A 25098-nucleotide genomic window follows, 5' to 3' on the forward strand; every position below is an offset into this window, starting at 1 on the left:
TTGCAACTTTCAGCTGATTTGCCATGAGGCAAAAAAAAAAAAACCTCTCAAGAAGAGGGAGATGAATGGAGGAAAGTTTCCAAGTTATTCGTAATATTACGGATAACATGTTTGATATGACAGTTTATAAAACTAACACAAATCTGGATGAAATCACTGTAAATGTGCATGAGCTGATGTAAACAAACCTGATGAATTATGAAGGAAGTGACAATAGAACTACTTTAGACTTATGGACACACAGGAAAATGGATTAATAAGAAAAATATTTTCTGCTCACAACCGTTATTGTACAGTAACATTTTACAGTGTAAAGTGGAAACTGAGCAAGACCTACATTTTAAAACGGGAAACACAATAATAACATCATAACAATCACGGATCACTGAAGACATAAAATAATCACACGCGCGTGCGCGCATCTATTACATACTCTGACCAATAGGTGGCGGGAATGTACCAATTCAATGTTTGCCAACCGCGGAAAAACTTCAAAGAAGAAGAAGGGAGAAGATAACAGTCCCTTGGCAACGAGGGACGCTGGATGGTTGTACTCAAAGGTTATAACATTACGGATCGTTTTGTGTTATCGAAATGATGTGAAACTACAAAGGGTAGAGTATATTCTCAGACTACATCCACAGTGCCCCAATGTAACGCGTTCTGTACCTGTTCACTGAGCAAACGGTAGTTTGTTTTTAGCCTTTAGCTAGCTAAAGCTTCTGCCTCCCAGTCATGTTATATCAGTCAGTCACTGAGTAACTCGAGGCAGCCCTGCCGACGACTCAATTGTAAAGCATGTGAAGATGAAACAGTTTTGATTTGGAAAAGTGTAAGGTTAAAGATGTGGAGACAAGGGGGTCGAAGCTCAGCTCTAGACCGAGCTCAAGCTTTGCTCTCCGCAAGGAGACACGACAGAGGAGGAGCCGAGTCCTACCAGGGGTCTGCAGCGAAAACACGGACACATGAGGTGAGTGTCAGGTCTAAGACCAGGTCTTAGACATGTTCTACAGAACTTAGTGCCACCACATGACAACTGGTGTCTCTTTTCTCTCTGTAAAGGCTGATGGAGACGGGTCCAGGGTGACCAGATCTGTGCCCCCAGCTCCAACCTTCTTATCCGATCTGAGTGACCTGTCTTCCGTCAGCTCAGCTCCTGAGCACGAAGCTGCTCCTGCATGGAGGACTGAGGGCAGAAACAGAGAACCGACTCAGGTAAACAACTCCAGAAAAGCTTCTGTGTTAAATAGGAGATTACAAACACTATGACAAATCTGATCGAATAATCATCAGTCCCACAAATGACATCCAAAGTTTCAGTCTCACAACCAACAACTCAACCCAATATCCCTCACTTCGCATCTGCAGCCTTTCTTTTCAATACCATGTCTCTCAGCTCACCAAAAATTGTCTTTGTCCACCTTAGAAACATGACACATCAGTCTATTTCTCTCTTTCTCTGCAGCCCAAACACTGATCCACGTTTATTAAATCATGTGTAGACTACTGCAATATAATCCTCCACAATGCAATTTACAAAGTCCTCCATAAACTCCATCCAGAACTCTGCTCCACACCTCCACACTGTCCTCCAACATTTCTCTTGACCCTTTGTCTCTTATACCCCGTACAGTTTGAAATCCTGCTCCTCACCCAAAAAGCCCTTCCTACCTCACTGACCTCTGCCATCGCACTCCTTCCCACTCCTCACATGCCATCCTTCTGCCTCCTCCTCACCGAACCAAGCACTGAACCTGGGACTCACTCATGTTCCTTCCTCAATATTGATTTTAATGATTGGTCAGTGTCGTTGAGTTTTGAAAGGCACTCTTTGAAAAAAGGTGTTATTATTGGTTTTGTTTCTGAGATGCACTTTTGGCTCTCTGTGTTTTCCAGGATTACCAGGATGTCAGACCTCAGAGCTCTCTGGGTGGAGGAGGAGGTGGAGGAAGCCGGTTCTTGAAGAAGGCTCCACCACCTTCAACTAACAGCAGCCAAGAGCCTGAGCCCAGGTTAGTCGTCTCTCTGTGTGAGAGGAAGAATTAAACCACAGATCTTCAAACCTTTACTGAATGATTCAGTTTCTTAAACCCACTTTCCTCTGGTCAGATATGTGGCATCTTCACAAAGAGGATACCAGAACGGTGCTCTGAGTAGACTGGATCAAATCGAGAGCCGCATACGCAGCCACAAACAGGCTCAAGAACGTAACAGACAGGAGTCTAAACCTTCTGAGAGTAAAACCTCAGACTTTAACAACTCATCACCACCAGCTTCAAAGTCCCTGGAGGCCCCAGTGCAACCCTCAGCTCAGTCCAGAAGTGACCAGAGTCTGTCAGGGAAGCGTTTCTTCAAGAAGAGCTCCACAGCCAATGCTGCTGCTGCTGCTGCTATGTCCCCAAGAGGCCAAGACTCTGGGGTCAGGTCTGTGTCCAGAGTGGTGAGTTGGGACAAAAAGCCAGGGAGAGTGGTGAGCGGTGTGAGTCTGGAAAGTGATGAAGAGGATATGAAGAGGCTGCTCGGAGACTCACTGGATTCAATGGACAGCAGCTTCTTGAAACCAGGGAGACCATCTTCTGCAAGAACAGCAGACAAGGTACGGTCAGGCTGTACTCCCAGGCACATCCTCTGCATGCTCTTTATTCCCTCTGTTATCAAGCTCAGGGGAATTTCACTAAATGTAAATCAGAAAACAAATTTTTCATCAAACTTTTTCTATTCTGCTCTCCTCTTCCACAGTCATCAGATAAAAGCCGCTCAAAGCTCCACTCCACTGCTCGTCCCACTGCATCACCTCCCCACCCAGCATCCACTCCCTCGCCTGCCTCTCCATCTCATTGCAGTTCCCCTTTCCGGTTCACCGGCCAGGCTCAGGCCCACTTCAGCCCCTGTGCACTCTCCCCATCGCCCTCTCCTCCTCAGATCTCCCCATCTCCTCCTCTTAAGAGGCTGGAGGACCCTTACAAAGCATCAAGTCCACAGAGATCCCTCTCCTCTATGTTGGGATGCAGCCAGGTGATGTCTCTGGAGGAGCTTTTCCCTGTGAGGTCCATCACTGAAGATCTCCGGAGTGACATCAGTGAAGTTTTTTCTGAAGGTGAGGGATGCTGAAAGGGGCACTGGGAAATAAAATCCATCCTCTTCGTGTTAAATAAACCATCGTCTAAAAGTGTTCACCAATGTTTGCTTGAGGAAACAAGACGCTTCAGTTCTTAAACTAAATCTTTTTCCTCTCCTTACCTCATGCTTTCCAGGTGGACTACAAGGTAGAAACATTTAATTATCCCGATGTGAAGTAAAGGTTTATCACAATCGTTTGCTAAAATATTCATTTCTGGAAGCTCTGATGAAGTTCCTCTGATTTGTTCTGTATCATAGTTTTAAATGTTAGGAGCTGTAATAGCTTATTCTTTTGCTTTTACTTTTTCACCTGATGCATTTTGAAGTACTTCTTTTATAACACCAGATTTCTGTTTATGTGTCCTCTCTTTTTTTTTTTTTAACCCTGTCATGATTTTGTTTTGTTGGCAGACTTCAAGATAAATGTAATGACATTAGACGACCTGGTGCCTGCTAACCCGGGCTGCACTGAGGAAGCACCAGACAAAGAGGTGAGTTCTGACAGAGGTTTATGAAGCACTTTGAACATTTTTGTGCACACTCCCGATCAAAATCTTTAGACAGGGGAAAAATGACAGGAGTTCATATTTCACACTGGTGGGCAGTGACAGAACAGATTTTTTGTGCAGATTTAGACTTTTAATGGGTTTGGTCTCAGACATTTGATCCGCCTGTTTTTTTTTTTTTTTTTAAAAAACATTTTCTCTGTTTTTTTGTCTTTAGCTCCTTTTCCTCTTTTTTTTTGCATTATGACGCTTGACATACAACCTGTTTTCAATCCACCAGAGCAAAATTTAAATTCCTTTATAGTTCCCCCTTATCCTAAGATTTTGTTCAGGGGTACACATTAGTTATGTGTGACATGTAGACCAGTTTACTGATTATTAACAGTTAAGGCTTTGCATGCATTTTGGCAACAGCAGTGCTGGGGAGTGCAATGGTTGGTCAAGCAAAACGGTGTTAAAGGGACAACACTAAGGACATTAGATACAGTAGAAAGTTGTCTCCTCTCCCTCAGTAAGACACAGACACAGCTAACAGGGAGAGACCGTACCAGATTCAAAGGCTATTTTCTCTGCCTACAAGAAGTAAAATCAAAAAGTAATACCACAGTTTAAGAGTACGCTACATACAATATTTTTTAAGTGCATTAAGTCTTCGGAAATATAAACACCTACTAGCCAGTGTGTATAGCCACTGATGACTTAAAGAGTCAGTAAAGAGCATAAATAAGACTGCAGATCATGTAATGTGACTTTAGAAAGAAAGATAAACCAATGATCCTTTCTTCAGTTGTGTCAAGAAGACAAGCCTGCTTTTTTTTATAGACGATACAAGTTCCTAAGACTTCTAAGTTACAGAATCCTGTTATCGTCTTCTGTGGGGTTAGTGTTATAAATAATACCAACAGGATATGTATTCTTTGTAAAAAGTAAAATCCATAGAAAAAGTGTGATTAGACTTGTGATATAGTGTAAAACCTGAAGACTCCACACTCTGAAGTGTTCACTTTGTTGGTTTGGTCTTAACAGACAGAAGCTGAACTCAGCCCTCCCAAGCAGCCGTCAAGCTCAGAAGAGGAGGAAGAGAATGAACAGCAGCACAAGGAGGAGTACACGGAGGACTTTGACAGTGCCAGCCAGGTTTCAGAGCACCTGCACTCACATGGAGGTGAAGAGGAAGTTATATCAGAAGTTCTGGAAAAAACTGCAGGTTCAGAGGTTTCCTGTGGGGGGACAGTCAATGACTACTCAAGATCTTTCTCAGACACAAGTCACTCTCACAGCCCTCATACAGCAAACCACAGTCAGACATATAGCAGGTGCACAGAGTCCAGATCCTCCAGATCCTCCAGATCCTCCAGATCCTCCAGATCCTCAGTGTCATGTACTAGCTGGTCCAGGGGACGGTCTTCATCTGAAAAGGTTTTGAAAGACTCAGCGGTCCAGACTCAGCCTGATCCACTGCCTGGCTTGTGTTCTGCTGGTTAGTTTGACGCTCCTTGTTTTATCAGTTAAAGAAGAACTTACCTCAGAAAACATGAAAGTTGAGTTGCCTCATGTCTCTCCTCGACTTGTAGGTGTGTCAGCTTTGGGTCCTGCCTACATGCATCCCTGCTCAGCACTCCCTCAGACTGTCAGTGCAGACATGGTGGAAGGTAAGGCCCTGTTTAACAGATCATGAAACAAGGTAAAGGACTGAGCATGCACTCAGAGATATGAAGCTTTCTCCTGCCAAGGCTCAACACTGTCGTTTTTTTCCCTTTATGGAAACTAATCAAAGGTTGAAACCCACACCTGGGTCCAGCCAGGTACTTCACTAAGTGTTTGTGCCATGCTGATAAATTCTAAAAATTAAAATCAGATCCATATTTATTTCCAAGTAGTTTTTACATTAGGGGGAATTTGTCTTGGTCGGTTGGTGCAAACAAAAACAAGAAAGTAATATAAAGTTAAAGTTAGTGAAGTAAAAAAACAAACAAGTGCAGTAATAGACTAGAATAGAATAGAAATAGAATAGAAAATACTTTAGTTATCCCCGAGGGGAAATTCAGGAGTCACAGCAGCAATCAATAAAACAAAAGTAAGAAAGTGTATAGAAAGTGCAAAAAGGTCCACAAGAAAATAGATGACGACAGCCCGTCCACCACTCTCCAGCCCAGCCAGTCTCCACCTCCACAGGGTCCAGGACTGAGCCTCCCCAGCAGTCTGTTCAGTCTCTGTCTCCTGGATCCTGTCTGCTCACAGCAGGCGAAGCTCCTCCAATGTGGCGCCGGCGTCCGATGTCAGCTCCGTCAACCACGTCCGTGAACAGCACGATGCCGCTGGGCTAGCACGGCTCGTCCATCCCACCAGAGATAGTTCCCAACAACGATGAATGGAAGGACAGGTCCACGTCGTCACCTCCCAGCTCACACACGAGAACCAGCACGTCACCCTCACCTCCTCCTCCTCACCTTGAGGGAAATCATCAAGCCTTGCACTAGTTAGCATTGACATGCTACAGGCTGCTAACAGCTAATGTCACATGTAAACAATGCAGCCATGGTTACATGTAGGATCTCCAGACAAACACAGGAGAAAAGTAGTAAAAATATCGCTGAAGCCACAAAAAGTTTGGTGTCCATGACCAACAAATGAACCATACAAAGTAATGATCCACTCCAAATACAAAGATGACGAAAAAGAGACGAAAAAAATTACAAGAAATGGACAAAGAAGAGAGAGCTGCTGCAACAGGCAGCTGCTTGGGCAGCACCTACAACGAAAAAAAAAAAGATGTATATAAAATATGATAGTCATGTGTGAGAGTTAGTGAGAGAGTTTGATACTAAGTGTGAGAGTTTGATGGTATTTTGTGGATTGTAGAGAGGTGTGCTCGCAGCAATCATACGTCATGGATCATACATGCTGTCAGCGTGCTTGTGCTTGTGCATGAGGTGAACTGTGCTGAAGCGTGCCAAAGCAGAGAAGTGAATCGTGCTCAAGCACAAAATTCATCCTGTACTGGGCTTTCTTTGTGGTGGGGCTGATGTTCAGCTCCCACTTGAGGTTCTGGGTGGTCCCCAGGAAGCAGAGGGACTCCACAGTGTCAACCTGGGAGTCACACAGAGTGATGGGGAACGGGAAGTGCCGTCCTCTTCCTGTAGTCCACTACCATCTTCACGGTCTTCAGAGCATTAGGCTCTAAGCTGTTCTGGCCACACCAGGTCACCAGGCGGTAAATTTCCCACCTGTGGGCAGACTCGTCACCATCAGAGATGGGTCTGATGTTGGTGGTGTCCTCTGCAAACTTCTGGAGCTTGACAGACTGATAGTGAAAGTAAAGTTCTAGATCAGGTTGGCACCAGATTAATTGGGAGTGTAAACAAGACACAACAAAATGTCTCTGAAGTTTTAAGTTTCACAGTTGTTTTACTGATTGAAGATGTAATAACACAAACCACTGGGTTTATGATGAGATGGACTCTCTCTCCTCGTCTGTATGTGAAGAATGACAGGGTTTCTTTTTGTTTCCACACTTTATGCAGGTAACATTCACTTTACCTTTGCTTCAGCTCCATTTTAGGAATGATGGTTTTAGATAAGTGGTAAACTCAATGATTGTATTCTCTGCATGAAGTGTCTCTTTATTTTGTGGTCTTATGTTGTACCACGTGCACTCTAAACTCAGTCAACGGGCTGAAGTCACACTAATGAAACTTCTGTTTTCAAATTTCACATCTCTTCTTCAGCTCTCAGCACCTTCAATCCAGCTGCTTTGGCACTCAATGAAATAATGAAACAGCACCTAGCCATGATGAGGCGGTTCATTGAAGTAAAGAGAGATCTTCATCTAAGACTGATGAAGAGCCTGGAGCCACCCAACTACAAATACACCACGCTGGAGGACACCAAGGAGGTAAAGGACAAACAAACAGAGAGGGACACAAACCAGTGAGCAGAAATTACAGCTTTGAAGTTTCATTGGTCCAGTTTGTGTTGCCGTTTAATGAGGGATTCAACCGCTTTGCATTCTTATTATGAGACAAAATGCTCTCATATTCTTTACTGTACATCAGGAAAGTTTTAATCTCTTTTTAACAAGCAGATAATCAAGACTTATACCCCATTTCCGCTGAAGTAGCCCTGGTGCTGATATAGAGTTATTTCAACTTGAGAACAGTGTAAGGAGCCAGCATGTTTTTCACAGACAAGGGCCAAGAAGGCGTGTCGTCTCTTAAGTAGGAATGTATCAGGAAACGCCCACTTAGTTGAAACACATGTAAAAAATGAGACCTAACATTTTGGTCTGCTCCTGTAAATGTCTACAATTGTTTACAGTGATGAAGTGACTCTTTACTTTTAACTAAACGCTGCCTGTCACATTTTATTTGCTGATCCTCAGAGGAGGAGCTGAGCACTATCAGGTCGTCAGGTTTCCTTATGAAAAGCAGAAAAAACTGATCTCAAAAGATTGACAGAAAGGGAAATTTACAGCACTGAATGCTTGTTCTGGATTTATATATGGAAATAATCACTGAATGAAACGTGATGGAACGTCTTCCCTCCAATTGTCCCTCTAATTAACTGTCAATAGGCACCAAACGATCAAGAAGTCCATAACCCTACATGTCTGCAAACACTTGTTTGAAATGTAGTTAGACAGGAAACTAACAAATACATTCTGATTTGCCACAGTATGGGCATTCTCACAAGTTGTTCCTGTGTTGTTTTTGAATGAATGAGTTATCCAGCACTGGAATGTGTGAGACACACACAAAGACCATGTCATCTTTTCCAAATTCATTAATTTTTCATTCAGACAGTCTTTCCCCTCGCCTCTGGCCCCCCTCCACTAAAGTGGCTCTTTCTCCCAGCCTAGTAAGGAGACCACAGATCTTTGGTTTCAAACCATAGACTGTAAAAAAGAAATGGGTGCCATCTTGCTTGGCTGGAAGTGAGGTCACCCTTAAAAACTACTCCCCCTAGTGGCTGGCTGCAGCACAGGTCAAAAACTCTGTCTCCCTCTAGCCATTCCAGATGGGCTGTGGTCAAATTGATACATCTGGCTGGTAGAAATGTTTATCACATCCATATGCTGTGGCGATATGAAGATATCAGTGGGCTGCTTTGTGTTCAAATCTTTTTTTTTTCTGAAAAATTTCTTTTTCATTAGTTATTAGAGGTTAAAAACTTGTTTTAACATAACATGTAAGATAATTGACAGCCAACGTTCTTACATAGTTTACTTTGGGAAATAGAAAGATACGTTATGTGGGAGAACCAAGAGTTAGACTCTCAAAAAAAAAACAAAAAAAAAAACGTCAGAGTCCCTCATAGTCCCTTCTGCTCAGACTCTGGCTGCACAGTTGGGGCGCCTGTGACGGAGATATTTTGGCCTCAGACTAAAATAATTAGGTGGAGCAATACAGTCCATACAGTCTATGGATCAAACACAGCACTGCAAAAAAATGAAATCTTATCAAGTGTTTTTGTCTTATTTTAAGTAAAAATTGTCATATTTTACTCGATATGGGCCACATTCAACTCCAATGGAACAAGAGAAATTTCGCTAAAAAATTTGCTGGAAACTAGAAAAATGACTTAAAACAAGTAACTTTTCCCTTGTTCCATTGGCAGATTTTTACTTGTTATAACCATTTCAGTGCCCATTTTAGTCTTTTCATAACTTGAAAGGAGACAGTTTGAAGTGAATGTGCCTCATATCAAGTCTAAAAATACATTTTCTGCTATGAATAAGACAAAAATCACTTGATAAGATTTCAGTTTTTTGCAGTAAAAGATCTGGTTCCTCTTCAGGGTCTGACTCAAACCCACTTGTTGGGAAACAGGTATCAGAGTCCCTCTGTCCTTCTGACCTCATTTTCCTTTTTTTTCCACAGTACATTCGAAAACAGAGACCTCCCAAGCTGACAGTGGAGGAAGCCATGGAAGACGTGATGCGGGAAATGAAAGACCATCACATCTGATCACAGAATGACAGAGAATATTCAGTCACCATGAGTGAAACTAAAGACATTTGCCTAACTTTTTAAAAAATAATAAGTTTTAGAGCTTGTGGTATTTTCGTCTATCATGCCACATACAGTCTTTGTGTATGCATCAGATTGTTTCAGAACCTGATGAACCCTGCAGGTGAAAGAGCTTTGAGCAAATTGATCTTGACTATCTACAAGACTTTAAAAAGTTTTTTAAAAAAATCAGCTTTTTTTGCTCTTAAAGAATTGCCCCTTGAATGTTTCAAACCCCGTACCAGTCTTATGTTTTGATATCTTTTATATCATTGCAACTTTTGAGATTCGAAGCCATCTTTAAAAAGATCAAACCGTTAAATATGTTGAAACAGCGATTCAGCATTTCAACATATTGTTCTTGTGACTTTATTCGTCCTCTTCTTTTTCTTCTTCTGATTCTTGGTACGTTTTTTGTTCGTCATAACTTCTTCAAATTTTGTCAATTTTTCGCCATTCAAATTTTGAACTATTCAGCTCCTTATGGATGTGTGCTATGACTTTTCTTATCTCTAACCCGTAAACTTTTTTATTTATTTTTTTTAGCTGTTTCTGACAAATTTTCCCCATCTGAAATGAATTGGAATTTGCTCCTCTCCCTCTTAACTTTTTCTCAACTTTGGGGTGTTACTTCAGCATACTTCTACTTACAGACTTAATTATTGCTTTAAATCTTATCTTCACTGACCTGTCAGCTCTTTGTGTATGATTTAACTCTTAGATATCTTTAACATTTTTTGAGGAGCAACATCAACTTTTCAGGTTTTTCTCTCAAACCTCTGCTCCTATAGTGCAGAACTTCTCCAGCTAGAGTGAAGGAGGCTGCTACTGAGATGTTAAAATTCTCAAACAAATTGTCATTACTTCCAAAATCTTCACTGTAGAAAAATTTTAAAAATACATTTAAACCTTCCCTGGCTTCTCTTGCTTCTAACAAAGGGAGTATTTTAGCAAAAAAAAAGTGTATTGTGAGGCTAAAAAATGCCCAAATGTGAGACAAATCCTCATTGTCCCGTTACCTTCAGCAATGTTAATTTTGGTCTACTTAGTCACCTCAGCTCCATTTGTGACTACGTTCGTAGCTTGCCGTCCTGTGCTCATTTACTGGTCTAACAACTTGTACAACACATCATGATGTCCATCAGTCTCCAGTTTCTCACAATGTTATCGTTGTTCTGATAGACTCACAGTTGCCCCATAGTTTCAGGAGATTCGGACCCTACGTTTCGCTTGTTCATCGTCTGTCTCAGATAGAAGTCATTTAACAGGTGCAGCTCTCCACAGCCAGCAGGTTACCATGGAAACTTTCATCTCACACATCTGTTTATACTAACTAATCAAAACATTCAGGAACAAAGACACACATCCCAGACCTTTTGTATGCACTCAAATACTGATCTTCCCATCAGTACTTTGGTTACTTATAATACCATACTGCCCTCTTTGACTTGCTCTACATGTTCCACCTAATACAACTTTCTCTACAACTTCTACTTCTCAAACTACTTCTTCTTTTTCTACTACTACTGCTACTTTAATCTCTGTACTCAATTTACTATTTCTCCATTCTACATTTTCAGCTATGTTTCACTGCTTTTAGCAATTTTATTTCACATTTTCTCTCTTCAGCTTCAGCATTTCAACACATTTGCCGCAAGGAAATGCAACTTCTCTAGTATGATCATGATCCCTGAAACAACAGTTCATTAAATCCTTTTCCTCTTCCTCTGAAGCTTTTTAAAATGACTCTGTTGAATAAAGACGTCTCCGAGTGAAGTAACAAAATGTTTATTTAAAAAATAACAGGTACAGTAAGTTTACAATCATACTAGGATTTACAGTCTGAATCACATCAACATTAACTTTGAATGTTTTAATGAGAAGTGCTTGATTTAATATGATCTACAGATAGGCGGATGCCACAACCCTGGGACAGTTATACATGATGTGGGGGGTGGATGTGTAGTTGGTGGTGGCGATTGAAGGCACAAATCCAGGTATTTGAATGAGTGGTCAATAGGGGTCGTTGAAGGGGTAGTGAGGATGTCCTGCATCTCTGGGAACACGTTGTCCGTCCACCTGCAGGATCCAAACAGCAGTACATGAATGTCTGAGCATGACTCAGTGCGTCCTGATCACAGAACAGTTTCATTTAGTTTAAATAATGATGTGAGCCATGCAGTCAAGCTCCCTGTTGATAAGGGAACCCTGAGATAGAGCTGTGTGTGAAACAGTTAATATCAAATAAAAATAAACAAAGACCATTCAAACCTACTCACTTGAGTCATTGGTACGATGTAGCGCCACCCTTTGTTCAATGCTGTTACACTTTTCATTTCGTCTGCTTCAAGGGTGAAGTCAAACACCTGAGAACATCACACACACACACACACACACACACACACACACACACACACACACACACACACACACACACACATCAAGACTTCAAACATGGAGATTACAGTTTACAGTCATTTAGCAGACACTTTTGTCCAAAGTGACGTACAACACAAGCAAGAATTTAGACAAAAGGAAAACCTAGTTAGTGTGACAACAGTGCTACAAGTTATTCAGCTTGGGGGGGGGTACAATAATCAACAAGCAAACAAACCACAATTAATTGCTGCAACAGTATACTTCAATCTTCAACAAAATTCAGTAATAGTGCTAAAAAATCATAAGAGCTGAGTCTTAGACCTACTGACTCATTCTATCCCTGAGGGCAAAGAGGAGAAGGGCCAGATTAAGTGCACAAGTGTTCCATGAACAGATGAATTTTCAGACATCTCTTTAAAGTAGAAAGGGACTCTGCAGATTGTATAAAGTCAGGTAATTTATTCCACCATTTGAGCACAACAGAGGAGAAGAGTCTGGCTAATGATTTAGAGCCACGCTGGGCTGGGAGCACCAGGCGTCTTTCACAAGCAGAGCGTAGTGGGTGAGAAGGAGTGTAGACCTGGAAGAGGGACCCCAGGTAGGCAGGAGCCGTTCTTGTCAATGCTTTGTAAGCCAGAAGAAGAGCTCTGAATTAGATTCGAGCTGGTACTGGAAGCCGGTGAAGCGAAGAGAGATAAAGAAAACACAGTGTGATGCTCAACCACAACTTTTTTGGACATGTCCTATGAATACAGAACATAACCTGAAGACCAAGTACGGGCTACAAGAGAAGAATTTGAGTCCGGTCTTGTTTTCTAAATACAAGCGTCAAGTCAACTCTGATAGTGTGGAGCTTTTTGCATTTGTAAAAAACACATTTCTTTCATTAACAAAAGAGTTGGAGCTATTTCCCTTGATTTGTGTGATTACTTTTCAGTAACTGTAAATTGTTCAAATCTGTTACTACTGTAATTTGATATTATTTTGTTCAGGGTTGAGTGGGACTGAATGTTGAGGTTCCAAATATATTTTGGAATGGGGAAAAGAGAAACGTCTTTTTGAGAAGATTATGATGTATATATCACAACTCCTTTTTAGTTCCAGCCAAACCTCTCTAAATCCTTTACATACCACCGTGTTTCCCCCAGTTTAGCTGACTGGCTTCCTGTGTGTTTTAGGATTGATTTTAAAGTTTTGTTATTAACCTTTACATCTCTAAATGGGCTGACCCCTCTCCTTTTGACCTTTTGAAACCTCATATTTTCCCTCAGACACCCAGATTCTCTGATCAGTGTCTTCTGACTGTTCCCAGGTCAAAGTTGAAGCTCAGGGGTGACTGAGCTGTCTCAGCTCTGGAGCGCTCCTCGTCTTCATGTTAGCGTGTCCTCCTCTCTGCCGGTTTTTAAATCAAACCTTAAAATAGACTTTTACTCCCCGGCTCTCCGCTTTGCTTGAGAACGTGGCTTTTAATCCTTTTCTGTTTAAACTGTTCCATTTATATCCTCCAGCTTTTACTTTTGTCCAACTTCTGTATTTTATTTTTTAATTTTTTAATTATTGTTTTCAACTTTAACTGTGCAGCACTTTAGTCAGCATTTTGTTGTTTTTAGATGTGCTTTACAAATAAATTTGAAATGGGATGGTTTTTTAACAGGAGAGGTTACAGCACAAGGACGCCACAAATGATTTACGCCAGCAGAGAAACTGAATGCTGTCTGCACAGGACAATTTGTCTGATCCTGCGTATGATCTCTCCCAGTGGCCGGTTTGAACTTTGCTTTTAGTCAATTAAAACAGTTAAATTGCTGCTATAATTGGATCCAGATGAAATCCCATAGGTCAGGAGATGTAATTATAGATGAAGTGAGAGTTTGGAGCTCTGTGTGTGGGCCATAAATGGGCCCTTTTTTCTGTTATTAAGAAAACCAACTCATCAGTTCAGGTGTCACAGAAAAAACTGCAGCTCAGCTGATACTGATCAAGAGTTTAAACTGAGAAATCAACATCTGCCGTTGAGGTGAATCACTCCAGCTGCTAACATCACCTCGATCAATGCTCTCTGATCATTGTACCATCTGGCTGACGTTAGTAAAAGTTTGTGCTTTTCTCTCTTCTACTCATTGTTTTTCAGTGAACAATAACTTTAAAATCTTTGAAAAACAAGCTTGATCTGAAGCATCTCTTTATCCTAGCAGTGACTGCAGCAGCACATGACCACACGTGAACGTGTATGCCCTCACTCTGGTCTCTCTTGATGCTGGGCATGAAAATCAGGGCCCATATTCACAAAGCTTCTCAGAGTCCTCTCAGAGAGCTCCGAACTTAGCCTAAAAATTCCTGGCAAGGAGTCTTAGTTTAAGAGTGATTCAGGAAGCTTCTGAGAGCAGCTCTGAGCAAGAAGACAGAAACTTTTATCTTAGTAAGGTGTGATGACCCTGTTGCTAGGTATGACACAGTCCCTGAAAGCTGTGATTGGTTGGTACAAAAAGAGGAAAAGATGAGGGGGAAAAATACTTTGTGCTCCTAATTATGAATGGACAGTGAAACCAACGGATCACATAACTCACACTGTATCAAGAAATGTGTGATTGTGACATTCATTTAATATCATGCTGATAAAACTTAGCTAAATTAAACTAATAGTGACACAGCTTCAAAATGTAAGAACGTATCTCATTCACACATTTATATTGATTTGCTTATTAATCCGTTTACAGTCCATGCTGGTCATGTTTCTACTCAGTGTGTTTGATTTAAATGGTGCAGGGAGACTCAGCTGTCAGCACTTCCTGTAACTGATGGCATCTTTTAAAAAAGTGGTTTGATTTTGCAGAACGACAAAGACGATAAAAAAAGAACTAGACAGAAGAGCCTGCTGTTGGCTCAGCTCATGGAGGAGAATAAAAGAGTACTGAGAGGGAACTTAGGTCTCGAGGCACAAGGGAAGAGGCAGACTTGGGAGTACATCGCCCAACATGTCAAAGCGTCGCTCCCTCTCACGCGCACACTCCATGTGAGTGTGAGAAGCACGGGTACGTACTGTAATCCCAAGTGAGAGAGGAGATTACAGCACAAAGTGAAGTTGTTAAACAGTTTCGTGGGCTACCACTTAGGGTACAACAGTGTTTTTCAACTGTATGAATGTTATAGAATTTCATCTGCTCTGATTAGGGGGTTGATCACTAGATAAACAGCTGTCTCAGGTGGCAGAAACTGTGTTGGGAAAGTCTGACATCAGTATCAGTGTTCACTTTAGGCTTCTGCATGGTGCGGCCACACCAAACGCGAATTTGCGGCGCGATTACATACAAAGTCAATGCAAAGACGCGTTTAGCCGCCGATTCGCCTCGGGCGGCGCGATTCGCGCGTTTGGCGCGGCGAGTTTGAAGCGTTCACGCGTTTGGGCGGTAGACGCGAATTCGCGCGAGTTCAAAATATTTCCCCCACGACGTCATTGTTTTGACGACGTTGGGGGGCAACCGCTGCCTGCTCCGGCTCCAACTCCGCCAGAGGATGGAGGAGAAAACAATCTGTGTGGTGTGTCATCATCCAGAGTTATACGATACGACGTGTGTACTCTACAGAGACCGGAAAAACAGGAGCAGGCTTGGTTGAAAGTCTCTGAGGAGACTGGTTTTAAATGTAAGTTCTGAAAACATTCGTTCCCAGCTGGATTTGCCTGCACGGGCTATCACTGAGTCCGACTGCGTTTTCCTCAGCAGAGTTTTGAGCCTGATAGAGAGGAGGAGAGAGCAGGGCAGGGGCAGAGCCAGGGAAAAGATGGAAGTTCTCTGTTCTTCTCTCTTTCCTCCACCCCTTCATTATCCCCAGGGAGACCTCCGGGAACATGGGTCGGGGGTTCGGGTGGTCGGGGAATACGGGGGTCGGAGGTTCGGGGGATCGGGGATGAGATCGCAGGGAACAGCCAAGCAGGGCTGGTGGATTACCAGGAGGAGGAAGCAGGCATTGATTGTGATCTTCAAAGCTTTCACACACTCTCCTGTCATGCTTTGGAAACCACAGCTCATTGTTTTTCAGATGCTCTTTTGGACTTTCGGTCTTTAAATGAACGAGCTCTCTACTCCGCATGCGCAGTACCGCGCATTCGCGTGTTCGCGCCTCAGCTTGTCAAAAAAGTCCAGCGGCGAGACTCGGGCGTTCACGCGGCGCGTGACAGGCCATTCGCGCGAGTAAATTCGCGTGTTCGCGTTTGGTGTGGCCGCGGCATAAAAGTTCTCCTCCCTCCTCCTAACTAGAGATAGGTACCTTTCACATTTGAAACGATACAGTACCTGGCAATCGGTTTCGGTTCTCATCAGTACCAATTTTCAGCACTTTTTGTGTTAATGTGGTAAAAAGTATCAATTTATTAATAAAATAATATGTTTTGTTTTTTTTTAATTAAGATGTTTATTCATCGGGCTGCACGGTGGCACAACAATTAGTGCTGCACCTCACAGCAAGAAGGTCACCACAGACCTTTGTGTTTGGAGTTTGCTTGTTCTCCCTGTGCATGTGTGGGTTCTCTCCGGGTACTCTGGCTTCCTCCCACAGTCCAAAAACATGCTCATTAGGTTAATTGGTCACTGGAAATTGCCCATAGGTGTGAGTGTGTGAAAGAATGGTTGTCTGTGTCAGCCCTGTGATTGACTGGTGACCAGTCCAGGGTGTACCCCGCGTCTCACCCAATGACAGCTGGGATAGGCTCCTGCCACCAGCGACCCTGAACAGGATAAGCAGTTCAGAAAATGAACGATTGATTGAATGAATGTTTATTCTTCGATATATAACCTTGCAATGCTGTGTTCAAGTCCAGCATGGAAAATCGCTTACTCTTCCACTCCCTCACAGTCACAGGGATGCATTTAGGCACCTAAGCATGGTACCTTTTGATTTTACGTGCATTGGTACTTTTGACAGAATTCGGTATGTACCTATAAAAGTACCTAACTTGGTACCCATCCCTACTCCTTAAAGTTTTTCACCTTAGGATCTCTCATGAGCCTTAAGAGACTTTGTGAATAACTTTAATCTTACCAAGGGAAAATTCTAAGAAAAGTCTCAGAATTCGAGGAATTCTAAGACTCTTCTTAGAATGACATCACTAAGAGCTACTTTTAGCCTTTAGGATGCTTTGTGAATATGGGCCAAGGATGGTAGTTGGGCTCATGTACACCATGGTGTGCTCTGCTGATACAGTTTCACTCACCTGGTTGTTCTCTTTGATACGCGACTCAGTCACACTTTTTGGGATTGTTACCACACCTCTCTGAGTCTGCCACCTGCAAATACAAAAAAAACACATTTGAAGTGGTGCATGGTGGGGCGCAGACGGCCTAGCGGGCCAGGTCACACCCAGTAAACTTTGCCCTTGAGCGAGTCGCTCAAATTTGAATCCAATCCTATGGTTTCCCACATGTCATCCCCCACTCTCCATGACTTCGAAATTAAATAGGAAAAGTTGAACATAAAGCTAACCCTCAGATAGTGATGTCTGGTTTGATTTCTCTCTCTAGATGTTTACAGGAAGTGATACCCCTCCATATTTCACTGAGAGAGAGAGGTGTCTCTGATTGTTTAGGAAAAAGTCCACGCACTCTAGCTTGCAAGAACCTGCATCTGCACCCACTCAGCCTCACAGCATCGGGTGTGAGTAAATACACCATACAGTTAATACAGAACATCAGACTTTTAATTAAATAAAACTAATTTAAAAAAGCTCAACATGAATCAAAGAAAAACATTAAAGATCAGTTCATCATTGAGTGTTTGGAGGGGGTGACTCCAAAAGACCCTGCTGTGTTTCAGTTGTTTTCCATGAACCGTTGAGGTGAGATGTCAAGGTGTGTTTCATTTTTTAATTTAATTAACGCCTGATGATGTTGTTATTGTTTTTCAAACTTCTTACACAGCATGTGGGATTTTTACAAACTTAGTTATCACTCCTCTCCTTCACATCTGTCCCAGGAAGCAGACATTCATCACTCCCTTCCTTTTTTACCTCAAATAAAGAAACTTTAAAAACTTTTTTTTTTTAATGAATTCTTTTCTTAAACAGCCTGAGAGATAAAATGTGTGTATAGTAACAGCATATTTTAACTGCAGGGTCAGCTCTATTTCATAGACTTCACAGGAGAATCACCTTAGGATAATCTGAGCAGGAGACTTTTTATATTTCTCTGCTAAAGCAGCGAGCACCGGCTCCTGGAGCAGAACAGGCTCATCAGGATGTTTCCAGGCCCGGTCAGGAGAACCCAGAGGACTGTATGCTGTCATCACCAGACCCTGGTTCCGACAGTGAGCCAGAAGCTCTTCCTGGGCTAGGTAGGGGTGTCCCTCTACCTACCAAACCAAAATGCAGAGTTACCAGTGTTATTTGGAGCAGTCACATCACCAAACCTGACGTGTGTGTGTTCACACTTCACCAACCTGCAGGACGGTGGGTTTGATCCTGGCCACAGACAAAACGTCATCAATCTGTCTACTGTTGAAGTTGGACAGGCCGATGGATCGGACAAGGCCTTTGCCCACCAGCTTCTCCATGGCGGCCCAGGTCAGCTTGTAGTCGATGTTGTCGTACAGTAAAGTGCCTTCCTCTGTTCTGGGAAAGGCCACATCTCCTCGTCTGGGAGCAAGAGACACACAGACGCTTTTATAAGAACAATAACCATGAAAATACCAATCTGATTGTTTTATATTTAACATCTGCTGATACCAAAACATGATCCAATACTTAAGATCAGGATCAGCACTTGCAAAAAAAACACATTTGTTGATACATTATGGATCTAATGCCATAGGTCTGTTATCCTGGTGTAAACAGTAAACTTTCAGCACATGTGGCAAAGCTGAAACCCTGAGATACGGGTGTTAAACATAAGAACAGGGTAACAATGTAAACAGTGCTGTAGTAATACTGTAACTCAACGTATTTTAATGAAAGGTATGTATTATTCGAAAAGAACAAAAACAAAGGTGTTATGGTGGAGTAAAGACTTATTCATGTGACTAATGGACACAAATGGAGGTGTAGCTCACTTGAAGGCGTAGGGCCAGTGGATGAGGTAGAGGTCCAGGTATTCAAGCTTCAGGTCTTTCAGAGTCTTCAGCAGAGAGGGCTCCACGTCCTCGGGGTGATGTCGGTTGTTCCACAGTTTGGATGTGATGAAGACGTCCTCTCGTCTCAGAGCCTGGCACACAAACAAACAGTGAGATAAAGAGGGTTACAGGTTTCATTTTTGTGCTTTTACACATTAATCTGGAGAGGATGGGATGGGTGTTAGAGCAGGAAACTGCTCTTTGTATAAGTTTGGTACTGGTTGGATCAGTAAAGCCTGGTCCTGTTTGTGTTTCCACAGCTAACCGTGCCCTTCTTGGTAGGCAGCGTGTAAGCCAGATTCACGGCGCATCAGTTATGTAACAGTGTGACACAGTAGAATCACGACACAGTGTACCCCGCTAATAAATCGAACAGAAAAGAAAAACGTGACACAGTAAATCAAAAACCAATGATTGAAGACATCCAGCAATTCGTCTTATTTGTGATTGGCATGTGGCTCTTTGTTACAAAGTTACAAAATGCACACCATAACGAAACAAACCAAACTGAATGGCTTGGTGGAAAAGCGGCTTTAATTTGTCTTCTATCAATCGTTTACCAACGTGATTGGACATAAACCAGGAGACTGAAGGTTCGTAATAACCATCATTCCAGCGCATTGTTACCAGGAGTAAGTATTGGCAAGAACCTCACAATACGATACACATCAGGATACTTGGGTCCAGTAGGATACAAGTGCTACTATGAATATGATTTTATCAGTCTTCCACACTGTAAAAATTAAACTTAAAACGATTTTAAATTAACTGACCCTAAAATAGAGAAATAACATTGACATATTCTGCATCATAACCCATATCATCAAGTTTAGGAATAAAATATTTTAGATATACTTTGAGACTGTTTTTGTTATACAGTTTAGTAGCTCTTCAGCGCCATCTACCGCAGTGGAGGTGTGGAAGTTGTGTTTTACTTTCAGCTCAGTAAAGGTGTATTAATTATTATTAATTATGTTTATTTAGTATGAACAGTTAGTAATGTATTAATTATTCTGTCTGAATACCCCTTATAACATAAAATGATACATGGAAGTCCATCTGAAATGTGAAACGGTTCAAGGGTGACTATTTCAGGTCTTATTTACGTTCTTGTAAAAGTCTTATTTCGAAAGTTAATAACCTAAATCTACGCTTTGTTTAACAGTCATATTTGTTATATAACTGTTATATAACTAAAAAAAAACCTTTTGTAGAAGTCAGACTGAATAAACACGTCTTAGGTTACGTCTCAGTGTCTGTAGCTCTGCTCAGATTCAGGCTGTTCCACAGTCGTGGAGCGTCACAGCTAAAAGCATCGTCACCAAGAGTTACAGTTCTGCTCTGAGGAACAGCTAAAAGAGAGGAGCTGGAAGATACGAGAGGAAGTCCAGATACATAAACTTTAAGCATTTGAGACATGGTCTGGGCCCAGACCCTGTTGTGCCTTGTTAACTGATTGAAAACTTACAGGCAACCAGATTTGAAAACAGGCATGATGTGGCTCTCCTGGTCTTTGTAAGAAGCTACAGTTTAACTTAATCACATCTGATTTATTATATTCTTGGGTCGAGCAGAAAGGACAGCGTTACAGCAGTCTTTCCTGCTAAAGACAGAAGTGTTTATTAGTCTCTCTGTACTGTTCAGAGAGAGAAACATGATGATGTAACAACTAAAAAATCCAACAGGAACTGGATGGAGGTCACCGGCACAAAAATCTACACATCTGGCTGCATAGTGACAAGGGTACAGGTACACGGTTCAGTCTTTACCACAGGATTTGGGCCACAGTCTGGGTCAAAAGCCTGTGGTCCATGAGGGCGTGTTATCCACTTTCTCTGTTTGCACTGAAACTTGAGGCCCTGATGTAGTTCAGTGAAACAGTTTTACCTTTCCTGAGCCGAGCACTTCCTGTAAAGCCTCTCCGATCTCCGCCTCATTTCCATAGATGGATGCACAGTCGATGTGTCGATACCCAGATTCCAAAGCCCAAATAACAGCTTGTTTCACCTTTTGACAGAAAATGAAAGAAGTAACAATAAACTTGAGGGCTGGTACAGGCAGAGCAACATTGTCATTTCTGTGAGTCCACTTGATCTTTTTTTTTTTTTTTTTGTAATTTGCTGCTGGATTCACAGATTTATATTACAAATGTGTTCAAAACAGTATCATCACAACCAGCAACAATTTTACTTTCACTTTCTGAGAGATCATACAGTCAACAGATAGGATTTCAACAGAAAGACATTCACACATTGAGAGTGTGAATATATTTAAACATTTAGGTAGAGATTAAGAAGGAAACTGATGGACACAAAGGAAAATCAGAGATCTAATTAAAAAACGTGATCTTTCCATTTTTTTCTCTATTCTTTCCCCCAATTTTTTCTTAATAATATTGTTTTTTTGCAGCTTACCTGCCCTGGCTCACTCTTCCACGTTCCCAGCCCAATCAGGGGCATCTTGCGCCCCGTGTTGAGAACTGCAAAGTCATTCATGCCTCTAAGAAGCACCTTAAAAGGACAAAGAGAGCCTGATTCAGTCTGTGAGGGAAGCTGACTCTGATGATTACAGCCACCGCAGCAAGAAAGATGTGCAGGAATACACTCAGGTACTCAGACTGTAATGAGGTTGTATTCACTCAAAGCTGCCACGCCCTCAAGAATAAATACACACACACACACACACACACACACACACACACACACACGCACCCAGGATGAGAGAGGTGATGATGAGCAGTTTGTCCTGATGAACTGGATTTATATCCTGAATAAAAATCATTCACTGTGACCACACACACACATACACACTCAATGTGATATCCTACTATCAGCGCATTAATATTCGACTGATAAAAATATTCTGCTAGATCCACTTAAAAAAATCACTCCACAGTCACCTTAAATGTAGTGTATTTTTCTGTAGTAATGTCATAGTTTTACAGCGAAAGCAGCACCTAAATACTGCACAGCGAATACCTCGGTGTCAAACTTCCAGCCTTAGGTCAGTTCAGAGTAAGTCTTACATTCTCACCAAGAGCGTTTTTTCCCCTTCAACAATTCCATGAGATGAAATGTCAAGGTCATTAAAATACTTCTGAAACACAAGGTAGCCCATAAATGCTGTCCCCTTCTCACTCATGGTTGCAACGTTTGTCCTGTTGTTACAATAAAGCATTCTTTGATCTGCACTGTTAACCCAGAATTGTTTGCAATCAAATCTTCTAAGTAAGGTTAAATTAAAAAAAAAAAGTTTTGTCAGATTACTTTAACTATTTAAGTGGATTGTACCATTGGACATTAATTTGTGTTGTGATGAAGTTTTGTAATCCTGAGTGAGGAGGGAACACAGCAGATATGAGACCCTGCTGAACAATAAGTGACTGCATGGGTGCATATGCTGTCTGTACTCTGCAGGGCATGAACTGTTGGTCAGTCCTCCACTCCATTACACCTCACTTTAACGCGTTGTGAAAATCAACGCAAGATTAACTCATTGGCTGCCAGCCATTTCAGAGCATCCTGAAGGATTGTTTAAGACCCAAATAATAATGTTTTCTCTGACCATGTAAACACCAAAGTTACTTAAGAAGAGGGGACTCTCTTCTTTTATGTCTTTCTTCCTGTTTTTGGTCCAAAAAATAGAAATATCAAACTTTTTTGATCGTGTTCATCTCGGGCGCTCCATCCTTTGATCCTCTCCATGATCTCTGTCGTCTTTTCTCACGATGGCGCCGCTCTTTCTCTCTGAGCTACAGCAACACATCCTCAGTTGGAGCGTGAGCTGCCTGAACTTTTCTGACTCCCAGCGTCTCTCTGTGTCTCTGTCATCTACATTTCTCCTCATATCCATGCTGAGCTCTCGTCTAAAGAGCGCACCACCCACAGTAGTTTATGAGCAGGATTTTGATTGACAAGCTCCACCAGACCCCGCCTCCCTCCGCTGAAAAATATAATTTACTTCTATAAACGCAGCAAACAGTAATCGAATGTCAATGGCAGGAAACACGGACATTTTAATTTATATTGTCCAGATGAAAAAAAAGGATTTACAAATCTTCTCTTTTTCGTGTATTCAATCCATAAGTCACGCAATATAATTTTGTAATGCCCTAAATTCAAATTCTTTATGAGGGGTACCATAAGCAGATATAAGATTAAAATGTGATTAATTAGATTCATTAATTACAAATCCTGTAAATAATTAGATTATTTTTTAATCTGTCCACAAAAAAACATCTTCTAACCAAAATAAACAGGATTTTGTTGTTTAAACTTGCGTTTGAGAATATTCAATGATTTAGTCTTCTACAAAATCTGTTTCAATTGAATTGAATTGAAAAGTATTGCTTCTGATGTTGTATATAGATGTGATTAAAATGTGATTAATTACGATTAATTAATTATAAGTAAATAATTAAAGGGCATAATTAATTCGATTAATTTTTTTAATCAAGTCCCACCACTACTATTAAGCTATACAATGAAGATCATTTCTCTAAAAGTTGTTTTAGGCAATGAGATTAAAGATGTAATAAGGTGTTTTGTTAGGTGTTATGAGTAACACAGTAATTTGGTGCACCCTAAAATACACACACACACACACACACACACACACACACACACACACACACACACACACACACACACACACACACACACACACCATTGACCACCCTTTGCAAATGAATCATAGAATAACCACTGAATAAAATATAAAAAAAAAATGCAAAGAGCTTATTAATAACGGTGTAATTTGTGGATGTTTTTAAAGTAGACAAACATTAAGATCCTTAGTCACTCAAGGCTCAGTCAGATATTTTTTTCATGATCTAACTTATTATGCAAACAAAAATGAGTTAAGCTTGGAGACAGATCTTTGTAGCTCACCATAGATTAGAGTTCTGTTTTTTATTTCTCTGCTCAAACTCACTTAAAGCAGCTCTGGTTCTGATGGCCTCAGGTTAAATCATAACTCAGCCTTCTGTTTATTTACGTTATTACATTTGTTGTGGTTTATCACAGCACTCCATCTGAGCTAAAAACACAGAGTTACAGTCTGAAACCGGAGTTGATGAGGCTGCAACCTCCAGACAAAGAGCAGACATCCTCTTTTCCCAGATCTGTCAGCTGATTCCACAGGAAATCACGCGCGCGATACACCTCAGGATCTGACCTCGAGCTCGGCAGCTCTGACACCTCAATATGTGGAAACCTGTCCACGAATATCAAAGTTCAGTAAAGCTGGGTCAACATTTAGCAAACACGCAATGGCTGATGAAATACAAGGCTGTTTCAGTCCATAAATAACTGAGCACAAATGCTCGTCAGTGACTTTAATGGTCACACTCCATGACATAATCAAGTCTCTGCTCCTTCACATATCTGCTGCTAGCTTAAGCTTTAGCTTCAGCTCACATTACACATCAAACGAGCCTCAGCGTCCCCGCCTCCAGACACGTTTTACTTCGCATGTAAAATAACACACAGTCAACCCGTGAAACACTCACCCTGCTGCCAGAGATACAACTGAAACGGTGCAAAAGCTGCTTTAAGACCTCACGTCTGAACGAGTGCATGATCTGTTCGGCTCAGTGATTGCATAACAGACAGACAGCAGCAGCTCACACTCACCGCTCACCCAGAGCTGCGTTTCAGAGAAATGTGCTCCTTCTTCTTCTTCTTCTCCTCTCCCAAACAGGGCTCAAGACCAATGCGCACCACCGTTGTTTTCTGCACAATATTCAAATACATCACTTTATGTGTGTGACATTTCCTTTTCCGGTGTTACCGCCCTACTGGTTCCTAATTGGTTCCAAAACTCCAAAGTTTCATCCTCGCTTCCTTCACTTGCGTCGTTCACTTGCGTTTCAGCCCCTCCCCTGGATGGACAGATGAAGGAAACGAAAAGAGGAATCGAGGAGATTCTTTTTGGAAAACAAGACGTCGTTTCCTCGAGCGTCACGTGAAGCGACGTGTTTCAGTGAT

General features: G+C 41.7%; 2 protein-coding genes across 4 annotated transcripts; one reads left to right on the top strand and one right to left on the bottom strand.

Moving 5' to 3' along the window:
- The first annotated feature begins 489 nt into the window (after positions 1 to 489).
- Positions 490 to 11444, top strand: cunh19orf44 (chromosome unknown C19orf44 homolog). The gene is made up of 10 exons (XM_074667777.1): positions 490 to 970; positions 1063 to 1215; positions 1897 to 2012; positions 2110 to 2596; positions 2740 to 3097; positions 3532 to 3611; positions 4653 to 5106; positions 5201 to 5278; positions 7355 to 7521; positions 9506 to 11444. Exons 1-10 carry the CDS (start codon positions 845 to 847, stop codon positions 9590 to 9592), a joined length of 2106 nt encoding a protein of 701 aa, XP_074523878.1. The 5' UTR covers positions 490 to 844; the 3' UTR covers positions 9593 to 11444.
- Positions 11445 to 11495: 51 nt separating this feature from the next.
- On the bottom strand, positions 11496 to 24977 carry akr1a1b (aldo-keto reductase family 1, member A1b (aldehyde reductase)). 3 transcript variants are annotated; one of them, XM_074667778.1, is made up of 9 exons: positions 24621 to 24743; positions 21526 to 21621; positions 20999 to 21118; positions 19052 to 19203; positions 18443 to 18638; positions 18156 to 18355; positions 17223 to 17295; positions 11914 to 12000; positions 11496 to 11713 (listed from the first exon to the last, which is right to left on the bottom strand). In XM_074667778.1, the coding sequence occupies exons 1-9, from the start codon at positions 24687 to 24689 to the stop codon at positions 11648 to 11650; spliced, it is 1059 nt and encodes a 352-aa protein (XP_074523879.1). In that variant the 5' UTR covers positions 24690 to 24743; the 3' UTR covers positions 11496 to 11647. The 3 variants fall into 3 exon arrangements, with proteins under 3 accessions (XP_074523879.1, XP_074523881.1, XP_074523880.1); XM_074667780.1 differs by lacking the exon at positions 24621 to 24743 and adding an exon at positions 24752 to 24977 and having other exon boundaries at positions 11501 to 11713; XM_074667779.1 differs by lacking the exon at positions 24621 to 24743 and adding an exon at positions 24745 to 24977 and having other exon boundaries at positions 11502 to 11713.
- Between the last annotated feature and the right edge of the window lie 121 nt (positions 24978 to 25098).

The sequence above is a fragment of the Halichoeres trimaculatus genome, unplaced genomic scaffold (assembly GCF_033239565.1).
Source record: "Halichoeres trimaculatus isolate MK-OKI-2021-1 unplaced genomic scaffold, fHalTri1.1 fHalTri1_scaffold_4, whole genome shotgun sequence".
Classification (NCBI taxonomy): domain Eukaryota; kingdom Metazoa; phylum Chordata; class Actinopteri; order Labriformes; family Labridae; genus Halichoeres; species Halichoeres trimaculatus.

Coding starts and splice junctions, on each gene's coding strand:
- cunh19orf44 (XM_074667777.1), top strand. CDS start 845: ATGTGGAGACAAGGGGGTCGAAGCTCAGCTCTAGACCGAGCTCAAGCT. Junction 1,216..1,896: donor GAAACAGAGAACCGACTCAG/GTAAACAACTCC, acceptor TGTGTTTTCCAG/GATTACCAGGATGTCAGACC. Junction 5,107..5,200: donor GCCTGGCTTGTGTTCTGCTG/GTTAGTTTGACG, acceptor CTCGACTTGTAG/GTGTGTCAGCTTTGGGTCCT.
- akr1a1b (XM_074667778.1), bottom strand. CDS start 24,689: ATGCACTCGTTCAGACGTGAGGTCTTAAAGCAGCTTTTGCACCGTTTC. Junction 21,119..21,525: donor GGAAGAGTGAGCCAGGGCAG/GTAAGCTGCAAA, acceptor TTCTGTCAAAAG/GTGAAACAAGCTGTTATTTG. Junction 18,356..18,442: donor TCAAACCCACCGTCCTGCAG/GTTGGTGAAGTG, acceptor TTGGTTTGGTAG/GTAGAGGGACACCCCTACCT.